This window comes from Acytostelium subglobosum, assembly GCF_000787575.1.
Source record: "Acytostelium subglobosum LB1 DNA, scaffold: scaffold2, whole genome shotgun sequence".
Classification (NCBI taxonomy): domain Eukaryota; phylum Evosea; class Eumycetozoa; order Acytosteliales; family Acytosteliaceae; genus Acytostelium; species Acytostelium subglobosum.
In genome coordinates, this window is record NW_012236530.1 from 15,635 (window position 1) to 30,863 (window position 15,229).

General features: G+C 42.5%; 8 protein-coding genes across 8 annotated transcripts; 3 read left to right on the plus strand and 5 right to left on the minus strand.

The window, feature by feature from the left end:
* Positions 1 to 28: 28 nt before the first annotated feature.
* SAMD00019534_007780 (hypothetical protein) lies at positions 29 to 1,429 on the minus strand (the record flags this gene model as incomplete). The annotated part of the gene is made up of 3 exons (XM_012902745.1): positions 29 to 726; positions 823 to 1,095; positions 1,141 to 1,429. Coding segments are annotated over 3 exons (1,260 nt in total), but the record flags the coding sequence as incomplete, so codon positions are not given.
* A 204-nt stretch (positions 1,430 to 1,633) lies between these two features.
* Positions 1,634 to 3,547, minus strand: SAMD00019534_007790 (hypothetical protein; the record flags this gene model as incomplete). The annotated part of the gene is made up of 3 exons (XM_012902746.1): positions 1,634 to 2,826; positions 2,893 to 3,142; positions 3,230 to 3,547. The coding sequence occupies 3 exons, from the start codon at positions 3,545 to 3,547 to the stop codon at positions 1,634 to 1,636; spliced, it is 1,761 nt and encodes a 586-aa protein (XP_012758200.1).
* A 1,060-nt stretch (positions 3,548 to 4,607) lies between these two features.
* Positions 4,608 to 5,999, plus strand: SAMD00019534_007800 (hypothetical protein; the record flags this gene model as incomplete). The annotated part of the gene is made up of 2 exons (XM_012902747.1): positions 4,608 to 4,686; positions 4,774 to 5,999. The coding sequence occupies 2 exons, from the start codon at positions 4,608 to 4,610 to the stop codon at positions 5,997 to 5,999; spliced, it is 1,305 nt and encodes a 434-aa protein (XP_012758201.1).
* Positions 6,000 to 6,345: 346 nt separating this feature from the next.
* On the minus strand, positions 6,346 to 8,200 carry SAMD00019534_007810 (hypothetical protein; the record flags this gene model as incomplete). The annotated part of the gene is made up of 8 exons (XM_012902748.1): positions 6,346 to 6,596; positions 6,680 to 6,731; positions 6,854 to 6,959; positions 7,027 to 7,188; positions 7,256 to 7,315; positions 7,370 to 7,591; positions 7,663 to 7,950; positions 8,088 to 8,200. 8 exons carry the CDS (start codon positions 8,198 to 8,200, stop codon positions 6,346 to 6,348), a joined length of 1,254 nt encoding a protein of 417 aa, XP_012758202.1.
* A 1,383-nt stretch (positions 8,201 to 9,583) lies between these two features.
* SAMD00019534_007820 (hypothetical protein) lies at positions 9,584 to 10,757 on the minus strand (the record flags this gene model as incomplete). Its single annotated transcript, XM_012902749.1, has 2 exons — positions 9,584 to 10,122; positions 10,196 to 10,757. 2 exons carry the CDS (start codon positions 10,755 to 10,757, stop codon positions 9,584 to 9,586), a joined length of 1,101 nt encoding a protein of 366 aa, XP_012758203.1.
* Positions 10,758 to 11,521: 764 nt separating this feature from the next.
* SAMD00019534_007830 (hypothetical protein) lies at positions 11,522 to 12,730 on the plus strand (the record flags this gene model as incomplete). Its single annotated transcript, XM_012902750.1, has 2 exons — positions 11,522 to 11,899; positions 11,972 to 12,730. Coding segments are annotated over 2 exons (1,137 nt in total), but the record flags the coding sequence as incomplete, so codon positions are not given.
* A 223-nt stretch (positions 12,731 to 12,953) lies between these two features.
* Positions 12,954 to 13,636, plus strand: SAMD00019534_007840 (hypothetical protein; the record flags this gene model as incomplete). Its single annotated transcript, XM_012902751.1, has 2 exons — positions 12,954 to 13,185; positions 13,245 to 13,636. Coding segments are annotated over 2 exons (624 nt in total), but the record flags the coding sequence as incomplete, so codon positions are not given.
* A 68-nt stretch (positions 13,637 to 13,704) lies between these two features.
* Positions 13,705 to 14,850, minus strand: SAMD00019534_007850 (hypothetical protein; the record flags this gene model as incomplete). Its single annotated transcript, XM_012902752.1, has 2 exons — positions 13,705 to 14,423; positions 14,526 to 14,850. Coding segments are annotated over 2 exons (1,044 nt in total), but the record flags the coding sequence as incomplete, so codon positions are not given.
* Positions 14,851 to 15,229: the final 379 nt, after the last annotated feature.

A 15,229-nucleotide genomic window follows, 5' to 3' on the forward strand; every position in this document is an offset into this window, starting at 1 on the left:
ATACAAGAGGTTGTTGACCTTTATCTATTTAATCTGATATTGACTTTTCAATCATCTGCTCAAATGACATGCTGTTCATCTCTTCGACAGTGAGAGTGTCTACAATGTCAAACTTGGCACCTTGCGAAGTGAGATAGTCGTCGAGACTCTTCAAGAAGACTGTTGCACTCTTGTCACGTCCAATCTGAATGAATGAGATTGACAGATCCTCATCACGAGTCAGTCTGTTGGCTGTGTTGATGATCAATCGTTTGACATCACTCTCGTTGTTGGGTATACCATCGGTGATGACCAAGATCGTCTCGGGCTTGTTGCCGTTGGCAAAGTGAGCATCGATTGCCTGCTTCAAAACACCGTACAGGTCTGTCGTTCCGCTGGGCTTCTCTCGTTGGAAAAGACCAATCACAGTCTGGCCATCGCGAATGTTGTCATACTTGGGGTGGCGTGCTGAGGGCGACGAGAAGAAGTAAACTGAGATTCCGTCAGGATCGGCTTGGCAGGCGAAAGGGGCAATCTTGGAGACTGCATGTGATGCCTGAGTCCACAGTGATCCTGCCATACTGCCACTCTTGTCAATGATGAGAGTGTAGTCTCTAGCGTATCTGTGCTTGACGTGGTCAAAGAACTTAACCAAACTGACGCCTCCACCAGCAGATGGAGGTGGGGCTGGTTGACCGTATTGACCAGCAGGTGGATACTGGCCTGGAGGAGGGGCACCGTATTGACCTGGCTGTTGAGGTGGTGGGTATTGACCAGCAGGTGGATACTGACCGGGAGGAGGAGCACCGTATTGACCTGGTTGTTGAGGTGGTGGATATTGACCAGCAGGTGGATACTGGCCTGGAGGGGGAGCACCGTATTGACCTGGCTGTTGTGGTTGGGGAGGTCCATATGGTCCGGGCTGTTGATATTGTCCTGGAGCACCGTATTGACCTGGCTGTTGTGGTTGAGGAGGTCCATACTGTCCAGGTTGTTGGTATTGTCCTGGAGGTGGATATTGACCAGGAGGAGGAGCACCGTATTGACCTGGCTGTTGAGGTGGTGGGTACTGGCCAGCAGGTGGATATTGACCAGGAGGAGGAGCACCGTATTGACCTGGACGTTGAGGTGGTGGATATTGACCGGCAGGTGGATACTGGCCTGGAGGAGGAGCACCGTATTGACCGGGTGCTGGTTGTCCGTATTGACCAGGTTGTGGTTGGCCGTATTGACCGGGTGCTAGTTGGCCGTATTGGCCAGGTTGTGGTTGTCCGTATTGACCGGGTGCTGGTTGTCCATATTGGCCAGGTTGTGGTTGTCCGTATTGACCTGGTGCTGGTTGTCCGTATTGTTGTTGTTGACCACCAGCAGAAGCTGTTGGAGGTGGGAGGGGTGTGTTGGTCTTTTTCATTGTGAATATAGATTTATATATATAAATCTGAAGAAAGATATATATATTTATATATATAACTTATAACTAAAAAAGAAATGAATGAACTAGTGAATGAACAAGTGAAATGTAAGTATGTATGAATGAAAAAAAAGAATTCAGTCTGGGTCACAAACTTCAACCCCCACCCGATTCTTGAGAGAGCACGAATCCCCAGGGTGGGATTGTGATAAGCCAGCAGTGTAGTTTATTGTGTCATGCGAATCATTGGACATAGCCATCCTTTCGCAAATAGCATAGGATCTGTTCAACAGCCTGAGAGACGGTGGTGTGAGATGTATCTATGCGCAGTTCAGGGTTGGCTGGTACCTCATATGGATCGTCAATGCCAGTGAAGCCCTTGAGCTGGCCGGCACGAACTTTGGCATACAGACCCTTGCGGTCACGCTTCTCGCAAACCTCGATTGGTGTGCTGATGTGCACCTCGACAAAGCCACCATTGGCGTTGATCAGATTGCGAACAAACTCACGGGCACCTTCGTATGGTGCAATCGGAGCACAAATTGCAATGCCGCCAGACTTGTTGATCTCAGAGGCAACGAATCCAATGCGCTTGATGTTAAGGTCGCGGTGTTCCTTGGAGAATCCCAACTCACTCGAGAGGAACGTGCGAACGATATCGCCGTCCAAAAGAGTGATGGTGCGTGATGTCGCTGCCAGAAGGGCCTCGTTGAGTGCATTGGCGATTGTCGACTTGCCACTGCCAGAGAAACCGGTGAAGAAGATGGTGAAACCCTGCTTTGACCTCGGTGGACATGAGTCACGAAGGATCTTGACCACCGACTCGTAGGTGAACCAGTTGGGGATCTCCCCACCTGTGCGCAGGAGATGACGTAGCTTAGTGCCAGAGATGTTGGACGTCTCCAGGCCCTCGGGAACTTTGTCCACTGGATAGTATTTATCGTGAGCGGCTACGTAGACCATCATCTGGAAGGGGAGGATCTTGACACCCAGCTCGGCCTCATGACGCAGGGCATTCTCCTGTGCCTCGTAGGGCTCATAGAATGACTTTCCATTCTTGTCCTCACCTGGACCAGCGTGATCGCGACCAACAATGAAGTGGGTTACGCCAAAGTTCTTGCGAATGATTGCATGCCAGAGCACCTCACGAGGGCCACCCATTCTCATGGCCAGTGGCAGTAGTGAAAGAGTAGCCAGATCCTCTGGATAGGAGCTCATGATTGATTGATAGCACTTTACACGAGTGTGATAGTCAATGTCGCCAGGCTTTGTCATGCCAACCACTGGGTGTATAAGTAATTTGCAGCCTGGGTTGCACTCTGCAGCTCTCACGGTCAACTCTCTGTGTGCCCTGTGCATGGGATTCCTTGTTTGGAATGCAATGACCTGAGTCCATCCATTGGCATGGAAGAGTCTTCTGACCTCCATTGGTGTTCCTATTTGATATTTGATTTGGTATTAGACGTTTGATTGATTGATTGATTAGTGAACTAGGATCTTACTTCTAAGAGAGTTGTAGTCATAGTGTACAGGAAGCTGAGCTCCCTCCAGCTTGCCAGAGATGTAGTATTCCTTGGACTTGAGAATTCCATCAACACCTGGATGATAGGGGTCGATGGAGCCCATCGTCATCTGACACTCCTTTTGTTTGTCAGGCTTGTAAATGGACGATACATTCAGTACGGCAATCAAGTTACCCTCCTCATCTCTAAGTGCTACATCCTTGTTGGTGGATGCATTTATATTGTTTACCTATACAGCGTCGCAGAGTTGACAAAGTCAATGTTGTGTTAATAAGTCAGCGCTGAGATGGATATGGTGAGTGATGGTGAAACTTACAAATTGCTCATCAACATCCAATGTGATTGGCATGGGGAACAAAAGACCTGATGGAAGACGCATCCTCTCGACAACACCATTATAGGTCAGTTCGTCCATGAATGAAGTTAGTGGGGAAAAGCCACCATTGATTATTAGCTCAATGTCACACTGGTGACGACGTGTCAGCAGCAGTGAGGGGATGTTAACGGCACGGGCCTTCAAAGCGACGAGCTCGTCATCCTTGAGCAGCAGGTCAATGAGCTTGCCTCCGTGGGGCGTGTTTCCAGGGCAAAGTTGGTCGCTGTCGGCTTCGTCCAATAGTCCAACGGGTATCATGGTTACTTAATAGTATAGTGTTATAAGTAGTAGTAGTTGTTAAAGTAGTAGTAATAATATATAGTAAGGAGGTGTTGTACAATGAGTTCTGATTTGTATGTGTTGACTATTGAGTTGTTTAGTTGGGTAGGTTGGTAGGTAGCCAGTTAGTTTAGGGATTGACGACAAAAGTGGTGGGTGTACAATGTGTCGTGTGGGGTGTCCAAGGTATGAAACTTGGCAATCGAATCGTCACCTGGTAGTATCTCAATGGTGTGTATGTGTGTGTGAGTGTGTGTGTTATGACATACCAAATCAATTGTAAATATATGTTTGGAAGAAATAATGTGATTGAAAAGTATAACTGTTTACTAAAGTCAGTAAGATTGAGACCTCTTTTTAAGGTATCTATTTAAGATAATGTTCAATTCATCGTTTGATTATGAAAAACAACACTTTTCCAAAGAAAAATCTGGTGGAATCAAGATACTTTTTTCTAATTGGCAGTTGGGCCATTAATAAAACCAATTTTTGCACACCCCTTGATTTTTTTTAACTTTTATTTAATAATAATAAATATACTTATGACTAGTATTATCTAGATCTAAGTAATAAATATATTTAATATTACTAAATCTATCACCAAAGTCCTGGACTTCGGTTTTGATTAGTTTGGTGTCGATAACTTTTTTTTTTTGATTTTTGGATTGAAAAATAAATCGAAATAATTATCAAAAACCAAAAACCCACACAATAACAACAATCAAATCCACGCGCCAGCAGTATGCTTTGTAATAATCGTACTCTCAAAGAAATAATAACAAAATTGTAATACCATCCCAACATTATTATAAACTTCACAACAACAACTCAAACAAATAGAGCAGTTGGTCCATCATCATCATCATCGTTTTAGGTAGTTCGACATCACCATCAATCACTGTATTAGTATGTAACGTAACGATCACAGTCAATCAATCAATCAATCAATCAATCAACAATGTAGACTTTCTCTTAACACCTCATCTACTTTAGTTAGATAGTTTCATAGTAGCTAAACAGGCAATAAATAGTAATAATAATGAGCAGCATCCTACGAAACGCAGTATCAAAGCAAAAGAGAAGGTATCAAAAGGATGGATACGATCTTGATCTATCTTGTAGGTTTTCTCATTGGCGTTCTCTCTCTACACACATCACATGTGATTGATAACTTACATATCGTCATCATCATCATCATCATTCAGATATCACACCTAGAATCATAGCAATGGGATTCCCAAGTGAGAAGATGGAGGGAGTGTTCAGGAACCCAATGAAGGAGGTTGTCAAGTTCCTCGATCACAAGCACAAGGATCACTTCAAGGTCTATAACCTGTGCTCTGAGCGCGACTATGATCACAGCAAGTTCTATGGCCGAGTGGGACACTTCCCATTCGACGATCACAATGCACCCGAGTTCAGCCTGATTGAAAAGTTCTGTCAGGACGTACACGAGTGGCTCCGCGACAAGGACAACATCGCAGTGATCCATTGTAAGGCCGGAAAGGGCAGAACGGGTCTGATGATCTGCTGCTACCTAATCTACTGTGGCGAGTGGCCAGAGACAGAGAACTCGCTCAAGTTCTACGCTGCAGCACGCACCTACAATCAGAAGGGTGTGACCATCCCCAGTCAGATCCGTTATGTTCACTACTTTAGTCGCTATCTACGTGAGAAACTTCCCTACAACCCACCAGAGCGTGTTCTTAGGAAGATCGTCCTCAAGCCACTGCCCAACGTGGCCAACCTCGGCGACATCAACTTCAACGTCTGTGTCGGCAAAAAGACAGTGTTCAACTCAAAGGAAGATCAATTGAACACCACTGTCAGCAAGCAGGACAAGAAGAAGGGCAAGAAGAAGGACAATGGATCGTCCAGCTCATCATCATCAACTGCACAGCTCACAATGACCAAGCAGCAGAGCCAGAGCATACTGAGCAGCTTGAGCAACAGCACCGTCACTAATTTTGATCAGCAGGCCTATAACCAACACTATGGACGCGACGCAGAGGACCACGATGAATACATATCCTTTGACATTGGCAAGCTTCCAGTGCGTGGTGACGTACGTGTCGAGGTATGCGAGAAGGGTGACAGACTCTTTATGTTCTGGGTGAACACATCCTTTGTGTCGACGCACGAAGTTGTAATCAAGCCTGGCTTGGACAAGGCAAACAAGGATAAGAAGCATAAGAATTATCCTCAGGACTTCCGCGTGGAGCTGACTTTTGACGAACAGACCGAACACAGCACCATCAAGCACGACACGGTTGTAATCAAGACCGAGGCATCAGCATTTTCCATCAACAACACAGGCGCCAGCAGCCAGAGCCACCTCCGATCATCCACATTGAATGGTGGAGGCGTCAACCATCGCGACGAGGATGACGACGAGGACAGCAGTGACTCTAACGATGAAGAGATGAATTAAAGCATTCGATATGAGTAAGAGAGGTAGTGAGAGAGAGCTGGAGTTCCTTCTACAAGGAAGGTGAAGAGGAAGGAAGATGGCGAACAACAACAACAAACTTTATTTATATTTTCCAACAGCATCAATACTAGCCACTTACCTATTCTAAATAAAGGATCTTACATCTACCGAACAACAATCATGTCATTAGGGAGGTATTTCATTGTTTAAAAAGGTATTGCAGAGGTAGACATATCCTGTTATTGATGTCTACAAATGATCAGTTAATTGACTAACCATCCTTATGGTCCACACAGCCCATATGTTCTAGCTGGACAAGTTACAATTGAAATATTTAATTTATTAGCTAAGATTGCAGGTCGGCAAAGAAAGAATACACTGCTTGGCAGAACTCTTCATATTCCTGAGCACTCATCTTATCTTGGTCATCCTCTGTGACATGTGTGATTGGTACAAGTCTGTCACCAACTTTGATTTGAATATTAGGATGATCAAGCTTGACCTTCTTTGCAGTCTTGTTATCGTCAGTTGGTGACTCTCTTCGTTTGTGGCTGTCTGTGCCCTGGTCATCTTTATCCTTGTAGTGACTGTTAACATCTGTAGATGGTGGTGGTGAGTGTTAGTACGAGGAATTGAATGGTACCAGAGAGGAAGAGAGACAGCCAAGGGTATATAATTACAGTCAGTGTAGAACTTCTCATCAAGTGCTTTTGGTCTTGTCGGTGTGACCTTCTGTGTATTTGTTGTTTGGGTTGTTGTATCTAGTTTTACATTTTGTTCCTGGTCGACCATGGGATGTTATATTAATCACATGTTGATGTTACCATCATCAAGACAGACCATCATATACTTACCTGTTTTACTTTAATGTTTGTCAATGATGCTTGTGAACTACTACTCTTAGGTTCAAACGGTTTTGTGATGAGCCATGGTGGCATTGATGAATTACCAGTCTTTTTCCTGATGATTGTTCCTTGTTAGGATAGGTATCAGCCAAGTATGCCTATTTATAACTAATAATACATACAAATCTTTCTTTGGACCCTCAGTGGCAGTTGGAACCAGTCCACCATCGATATTATCAGAGTCATAGATATCTACAATGAACTCTAGTGTTTGAGAGGATGGATCCATCCATTTCTGAGTGTCGTTGGTTGTTGCTGATGAGGAGCCAGAGGAGAAGGCACCACTAGTCAATCAATACCTGTGTTAGTACTAATCTATCAGATGATTATTATTATTATTACTACACGTACATTGGCTTGGCAAATGCTGTTGAGGAATTAGTGTTGATGTGCAGCTTAGGACCAGTATTGCTAAAAGAACAGATGTCAGTTGGATATTTGAGGTATTATCATGTATGTACATACACATTCTCTTCGGCCATATCTCTCGCCCACAAAGGAATTTGTTGGCCCTCAGTCTTCTTTAGTTGACCAATCAGCTTCTTTAGCTGGTCCTGATCAGCTTTCTGTCTGTTGGACTTCAACGTGTTCTCGCTTGAGTTCTCTTCGTGTAGTGAGCCTCCGCAAGAGTCGCACGCCAGTGAACCTTCTGGTGTCAACAGACGAGCAAAATCAAACGTTGTGAATCTGTATCGTTATTTGAAAGAGTGTCAGGTTACCTGTATGTTACATCTTAAGTTATTATGTCATTGACATACACTTTTGTACAAGACGAGCATCTATAGTGTTGGTTACTGTCAGTCGCATTTGCGTTCTCCTCCTCTATCTTCTTGGCAATCATGTACAATCGAAACTTTAGAACGTCAATGAGGAACTTGTAGTCAATATACCAAAGATTGGCAGTGGTGATGCGGTCCCCCGGTCGTTTGGGCTCTACCTTGACCTCTTGCGATCTTATCAAGCAATCATTGCGAAGGTTGCTCAACACTGTCCGTACGATCCTCGTTGGTAATCTTAGCTTGGTGGCTAGATCTTCATCCTTAAATCTGTTGTTGTTGTGTTGTTGTCATAGTGATCGCAATGAGAGAAAGAGTGAATAATAAAGTACCAACATAAGAGTGTAGATGTAAGACTACCAAAATAACTACGGCAAACAAGAATCATAGTGGATTCGACACCTTACCGTTTCTTCTCCTTCAGCAGTGCATCTGTAACAACGATGTGATCTTCAGGGTAGAAAGCTCTAACAATCAGCTTGACAAGATCATCGAGGATAACGAATATATTGGAGGACATAGAACGAACCTACTTGTTGATCGCAGTCTGTTTATATGTTTGAAACCAAAGATCGTATCTCTGCGGCTTGTATATGTTTGAAAAAGTGAAGAATGATATTTTTTGCATCAATCACTTATTATTATTATTATTGTTGTCTAATCCTTCAAATGAATAATGAATGAAATATTTAATTAGACTACACAGCCACCTTGAAGATCTCAGCATCACCTCAGAATGGCTCCAGTTGTCCAACGATGGTACCGGGAAAAAATTGCAATTTTTGTTTAAATGCCTACTCTAGTCCATTCTGGATGGGCGGGGCGTAGTATAATGAAGTACCTTAATATGGAGTTAATATAACTGGGTAAAGGACTGCAGGTGTCGCCAAATATAAAGAAGTATTTTGGATCCAGACACACAAGTAATATAGTTATATAACTAGTAGGATAAGATAGATACAGTATGTTTTGCGTGGTGGTGTCCATGATGGCTTCCAATGTGGGGTCCGCGACGATTGAGTGTTTTGCTCCAAGCCAGTGATCAATCAATGAGGTGTTCGAGGCGATGAATCTGTGTTGCTGTTATGTGTTTGTATCAATCAGAAGGATAATATAGACACCCAAGGATTTAAGATGGGAACAATTGGATGAACTTTAATGAATGAGTACAACTACTATATGTACCAGTTGTGATTAGGTGAGTGCGTATATTGTATGGAACTGAGTGTTTGTTAACTGACACTATGGGAAGTGGTTCGATTGAGTATAATACCAATAATCTATTATACCAATATCCGATGTGAGATGATCTAGATGTAGTAGTCCATACTACAACGAGCGCGAGTTAGTGAGTAAGATCACTACACGTAGTTTTCAAAAAGTTGCAATTTATTTACATAAAACAGTTGGATTTATTTTTTTACTTTCATCAGTACACTTGGCCGAGTTGGTCTAAGGCGTTAGTTTAAGGCACTAATTTCTTCGGAAGCGTGAGTTCAAATCTCACAGTGTACATAATCATTTCAAATCCTCCTCCAATTCTGAACTTCGTAAACCATTTGTGGAGGCTGAAGTGAGTTTGAACTAACCGGACAATAAAGCTAGCTGAGCTATAATTATTTGCTCATGGATCAATATTTGATTCACTACATTCTGAAGGACAATTAGGAGGGAAATATTGATCAATGAGTTCAAATTGTTGTGTATTTAATTTCAATTCGATTATTTGGAATTTTTCAAATTAATTTGGAAGTTCACTCATATGGTAGGGTGATGCTTTCATTCATTCATTCATTCATTCATTCATTCATTCATTCATTCATTCAATGATATTGGATGTTTCAAGTGAGGTAATGGATAATAGATATTGATTGAAATAGCTTTGCTTTACGGGCACTGTTTATTATCTATTGTAGCACTTGTGACACCAGTTGAGTATTGTAGTAGGATCGCTAGAATACTTGTTGAACGCGTTTTTGATTGTGTCGAGGAAGGATGCAGTTCGCGATGATGAAGAGATTGTGTCGAGGAAGGATGCAGTTCTGTTCTTATCTCGGCACTCTCTCTTCATCATCGCGAACAACAGTTCGATGATGTTGAGCTCAGGGCTATAGGTTGGCAAGAACACCAACTTGACATTGATCAAATCAAGCATCTCCTGGATGAGAGGGAGGCGGTCCCTCTGTGTGTGGATACTGGCATTGTCGAGCACGATGTAGGTATTGGGTCGGATGTAGTCAGCCTCCATGGCATTGATGATGAATGAGCAGAAGGTGATGCTGTTGTTGGTGTCACCCTCAGTATGGTCCTTCATCCTCGCGTAGGATCCGTGGTTGATTGAGATCATGGCCATCAACGAGAAGGACTCCCTGAAGGACTCTCTGTTGACGCGAATGGGTTGCACTCTGCCTCTAGGGGCCAACAACTTTCTCTTCCAACACTCTATTATTCGACATTGAACAAACATATTAGCGACAGCATAATAGTGCAGTGTTTGTTGAGTTGTAAGACTTACTCTTGGACTCAAAGGTAGATTCATCAAGCCAGTAAACAGAATCAAGATCGACTTGGCTGATCCAATGACAGAAGTAGACATATCTCTCTAGGTTCTCCAAGGTGAACTTCTGATGCTGGACTGTGATTGGCACCTTCCACGAGAACATCAGGTGTTCTGAGATGACGTTTCGTATGTATGATCTGCTGAACTGGATGTCCTCGACCTGAGTGTTGACATGGTCAACTATCTCTTTGAGACTCTCTGGTTGCGCCTCGAGTATGTATCTATGGAGGAAATCCTTCAGCTGCTCAAACCTGACATCATCAAGCAGAGAGTATCGTTTTCCACCATGAAGAAGAGGATGATACGTTCCTTGAGCACTCAATTTCTTGCGGTGATAGTAGATCGACGACTTTGACTGGCGAGTGAGTGATGGGTTGACTTGTATAATATTATTCTGAATAGTGAATGCTGCGGCAACTCCATGTGTGTTTGAGTAAAGTGCTGTAAGCAACTTTGATCGTAGTCTCTGAAGATAATGATGGTGTCCACTTCGAGAGCCTTTGAACTGCTTTCTCATTCTAGTACTCTCTATTCTTTGTCTATCCATGTCTTGTGTGTGTTAGTAAATGTTGTTGTGAATCAAATGATTCTCAACTGGCACATCAAAAGTGCAACCAAAGATCAAATTTCGGCGCCAAAATTTAAAATATCCTACGAGCAGTTCAGACAAGTCCTCATCACAAAACATTCTCTTCATTGTGATCACCTGACATTTACACAGTATACATATAAACAATATACAGATAGACAACGATGTCAAATAAAGAATACGCACCAAAGTACAACCATGATCTCTACAAGGACTATAGAACTAATCTCGATGGGCTCTTTCCCAATGACGAAAAAGGCAGTGTAGAGTATATAAACGAGGCCATTAGGAAAATTGACGAGGCGGTAGTAATATACTCTTGTGGTGTATGCCATCAACCAGGCAGATGCCGCAATTGTACCAACACTTGTGTAGATTGGTTTTGCTGCTTGAACAAGTCACATGGCCCGATTCTTAGAATGTTCTTGACCAAATACAAGGCCGATTTGTTAAAGGCACTCCGACCCGAATTGGACAAGATAAGAGCGGATGTAGGCGATCTTGGGCAGCTCAAGGCAAGCACCATTGTCAATCACAGCCACTTCCAATATGATCCAGTAATATTTAATATTTTAAAATATTTGATTATTGTTAAAAATTTCAATCAAGGGTTAGGCAACAATAAAAAGAAGAATGACTCTTTTATTAACAATGTAAGCAGTAAAAGATACACTCAACATACTTGACAAACAATGGCATTGGAATATATATTGATTCAATGTTACAGCTGTTCAATGTTCCAAGTGAAACAAAAGACCAAAGTCAATTCATTCACTTGTGTCATCTGCCACGAGAAGCAGAGCATCATGAGAATATATGGCATCAGTTATCAAGCCAAGGATTTGAGAGATCTTGTCAAGAAGTACAACCTTGAGCAAGGTCAGAAACGAGAGCGATCGGCTAATGATGAGGAGGAGGAGGGGCACGAATTCACCTTTGATGATGACACCAATCAACAGAATATGATTCAGCAACCATTACAGCAATCAACAAGTGATTGGAAACAATACTTTGATGATAATGATCAAGATGAAGAGAATGACCTGATAAACAAGTATTACAATGAGTCTGTAAGTTCTCTCTTGAGTTCATTGTCATTGAAGACAATAGTATAGGCAGCAATCTCATACCCATTTTTTTAGACACACAACAACGACAACATCGAGGTGACAACAGACATAAGCACTCTTGGCAATCAAAAGAAGCGTGCAAGAACTTATAGTAGTAGAGGAAGGGGCGGAAAGTCTGTGGGAGATAGGGAGGACACTCTAAAGAAATCAAGACAACATAATGATCAGCAGATTACCACAAGCAAATGCGGAAGCACTGTTGCCAATAGAAACACTGGAAAGACATCACAACAACCCTCACAATCCTCAAGTCTATCTACAGCACCATCCTCCTTGGCCTTTCAATCCAACCAGTCTCCCAACCTCACAGCCAACAACAAACCAATGTTGGATCTACAACTCAAACCAACCAATCAGAACAAGATGGACTCTCTATCTTCCAAAGCATCATCATCATCATTATCGTCATCATTATTGTCATCATCTCAATCTTCCTCTTTGTTGGACTCAAAGGGTGTTAAATCACACTCCAAAGGACAAATCAACCAACTACCAATCAATAGTGTAGACCCTTACTTAAAGGTTTCAAACAACAGTACCGTATTCTCTCAAAGGATATCAGCAACAACCACAACAAAGGATTCAAGTAGTTCTGCTTCTCACAATAATGAGACGACATTGACACCATCAACCAAATCAAAGGCAGTCTGGAATCAATTCTTTGACGACGAAGATGATCACAAGACCTCTTTCAATCCTTATGGCGATTCAACCACAGAGACGACAGATAACCAAGAGAATGATCAATTTGAGTTTGTATTCTCAAGAGATTGAACAATTGTAGAATAAATGCTTTGAAGAAGTATTGACTGCAGTTTATTTTGAATTAACCATACATATATTATAATAATAAAACAAAGACATGAGTATAATTCAAAGTATACTACGTAACTCTGTTATAAACAAAGCTATAAGCCAACATACAGCAACAGGTAGGTTGTGAGATCTCACAAATGGTATCATTTCAACGTTGAACAATACTAATCAAGTACTATCATTCATAGTGATCTTCTGTCATGGTTTGGGTGATACAGGACATGGATGGGCTGATGTCATGGAGATGATAGGTGAGCATAACCAACATATCAAGTTCATCCTTCCAAATGCTCCTATCCAGCCAGTGACAATCAACGGTGGTTATCGCATGAACTCATGGTACGATATCAAGACTCTTTCAGAACGAGGAACTGAAGACAAGGATGACGTTGAGAAATCAAGGGCAATAAGTAAGGTTTTGATGGCTGTACAGGACGTAGATCTACACAAAACTGACATATATACATAGTTGAGGAAATCATCAAGAGTGAGGTTGATGCAGGTATCCCATCAGAAAGAATAATCCTGGGAGGCTTCTCACAGGGTGCAGCACTCTCTCTTTACACGTTCTATCATTCACAACACAAGATGGCTGGATGTATGGCACTAAGTGGCTATCTACCACTGAGGGCTTCATTCTCTTCACTTGGTCCAAACATAGTCAACAAGCAGCAACCACTCATAATGTTCCACGGCGAAGAGGACCAGGTCGTACGTTATAGTTGGGGACAGTTGTCATTCGAGACACTACAGACTGAGGTTGGAGTCAACGGCGAGTTCATTACCTACCCATTCATGGGCCATTCCTCTAGCGAACAAGAGATCATCGATATGACTGCCTTTGTAAAGAAGAGACTTCCATAAAGTCATATGACTACGTACTACCAATACTATCTATTGCCTCACCTCGACTCGTGAGGTTTAATTCAAGACTGTTGTTGATCTCCTCTCCTGATCAACTGTAGGACATCGTGTAGGATCGATGAGGGATACCTCGTGCATGGTCCAGTTTCCAGTCCGGTCAACTTGTGGTCATAACACACATCATCGTCCATTATCTTGTAGACCAAATCGATGTGACCAGTACTCTCGTATAGCAACAATGCCAGTCGTTGCTTATCCACATTGTTCATGGTCAACATCTTGTAGAATATATTGCTGGACGTTGATGGAACCGTCAAGTCTGCAACGCCGTGCATCAGATAAATATGGGGAAGAGGTTGTTCTTGCCTCCTATTTGAGATTACATGTGTTGGTGAACTTTGTTTGAAGCCAGCGGGACCGTAACAATTGGGACGCATTGCACTGAGGTGCTCAAGGCCTCTGGTGGCTTCGTGAACAAAGTGCATGTTGATGTCGTACACTCCACCCATTCCAATGAGTGAACGGATGTGGGCCTTGTCACTGTCCTTCTTTGTGAGAACGTACTGGGCAATTATATGTGAACCTGCACTATGGCCCATTAGATGGATGTCGTCTTGGCGTCCACCGTAGCTGCCAATGTGATCATGGACGTAGTTTGTGAGTGATTCGACGTCCTCGAGCTGCTCATTCAATTTGCCCTTTGGATAGAGTGTGTAGTTTGCAATGACAGTAATAACGCCATGGCTCGAAAGCTTCTTGCCAAGCAACACGTATTGAATCTTGTCTGGAAAGACATTTTTGTTGTTGTAGTACGAGTGTTAGCATTTGCCATGATCCACACAAAAGTAACAGTGTACTGAGTAACACGCCAAATATATGTACGTACCTCCAAACTGCCACGATCCTCCATGAATAAAGATAATGCATGGGTTACCGTCGGCCCTCCTGATGGGCTCATAGATGTCAAAAGTATTCCTGGTTCGCTTTGTTGAATATCTAATGTCTTTGTGTAGTTTTGTATTGGAGAATCGATGCTGAAAGTAGTAGTACCATGCGGATCTAATTGCTCTTGGTAGTACAAGTGCCAGCCATAAGACTTCGTAAATGATGTAACGCACAAGTATGTAGTATTTGAATACCCTTGACTTTACAACACTCTTGTACTTGGACAAGGTGTCGTCGTCAAGCAGTGCATAATCGTTTACTAACATTATTTCTATCTGTTGAATTGTTAAAGTCGATGCAAGGACAATGATTTAGATCCACACTTTGCTAAGTTTTGTAAAAGTTCTACTAGAATGCATTGGGTTATTTGCACTTTGAGGACAACTTTTGTCAAAATAATAATAATAATAATAATAATATATAAGACTTAGTGTAATTAGTTACACTAAGTGTGTATTTTGGTATTAGCGTATTTTTTTAGCCTAACTGGTTTAATCAGCGAATTTTAGAACGAATAAAAGCGTTGAAAAACTTATTCACGATTTCAAGGGCTTGTAGCTCAGATGGTAGAGCGCTCGCTTAGCATGCGAGAGGTAAAGGGATCGATACCCTTCTAGTCCAGAACCTTTTCTTTTTTTTCTGATT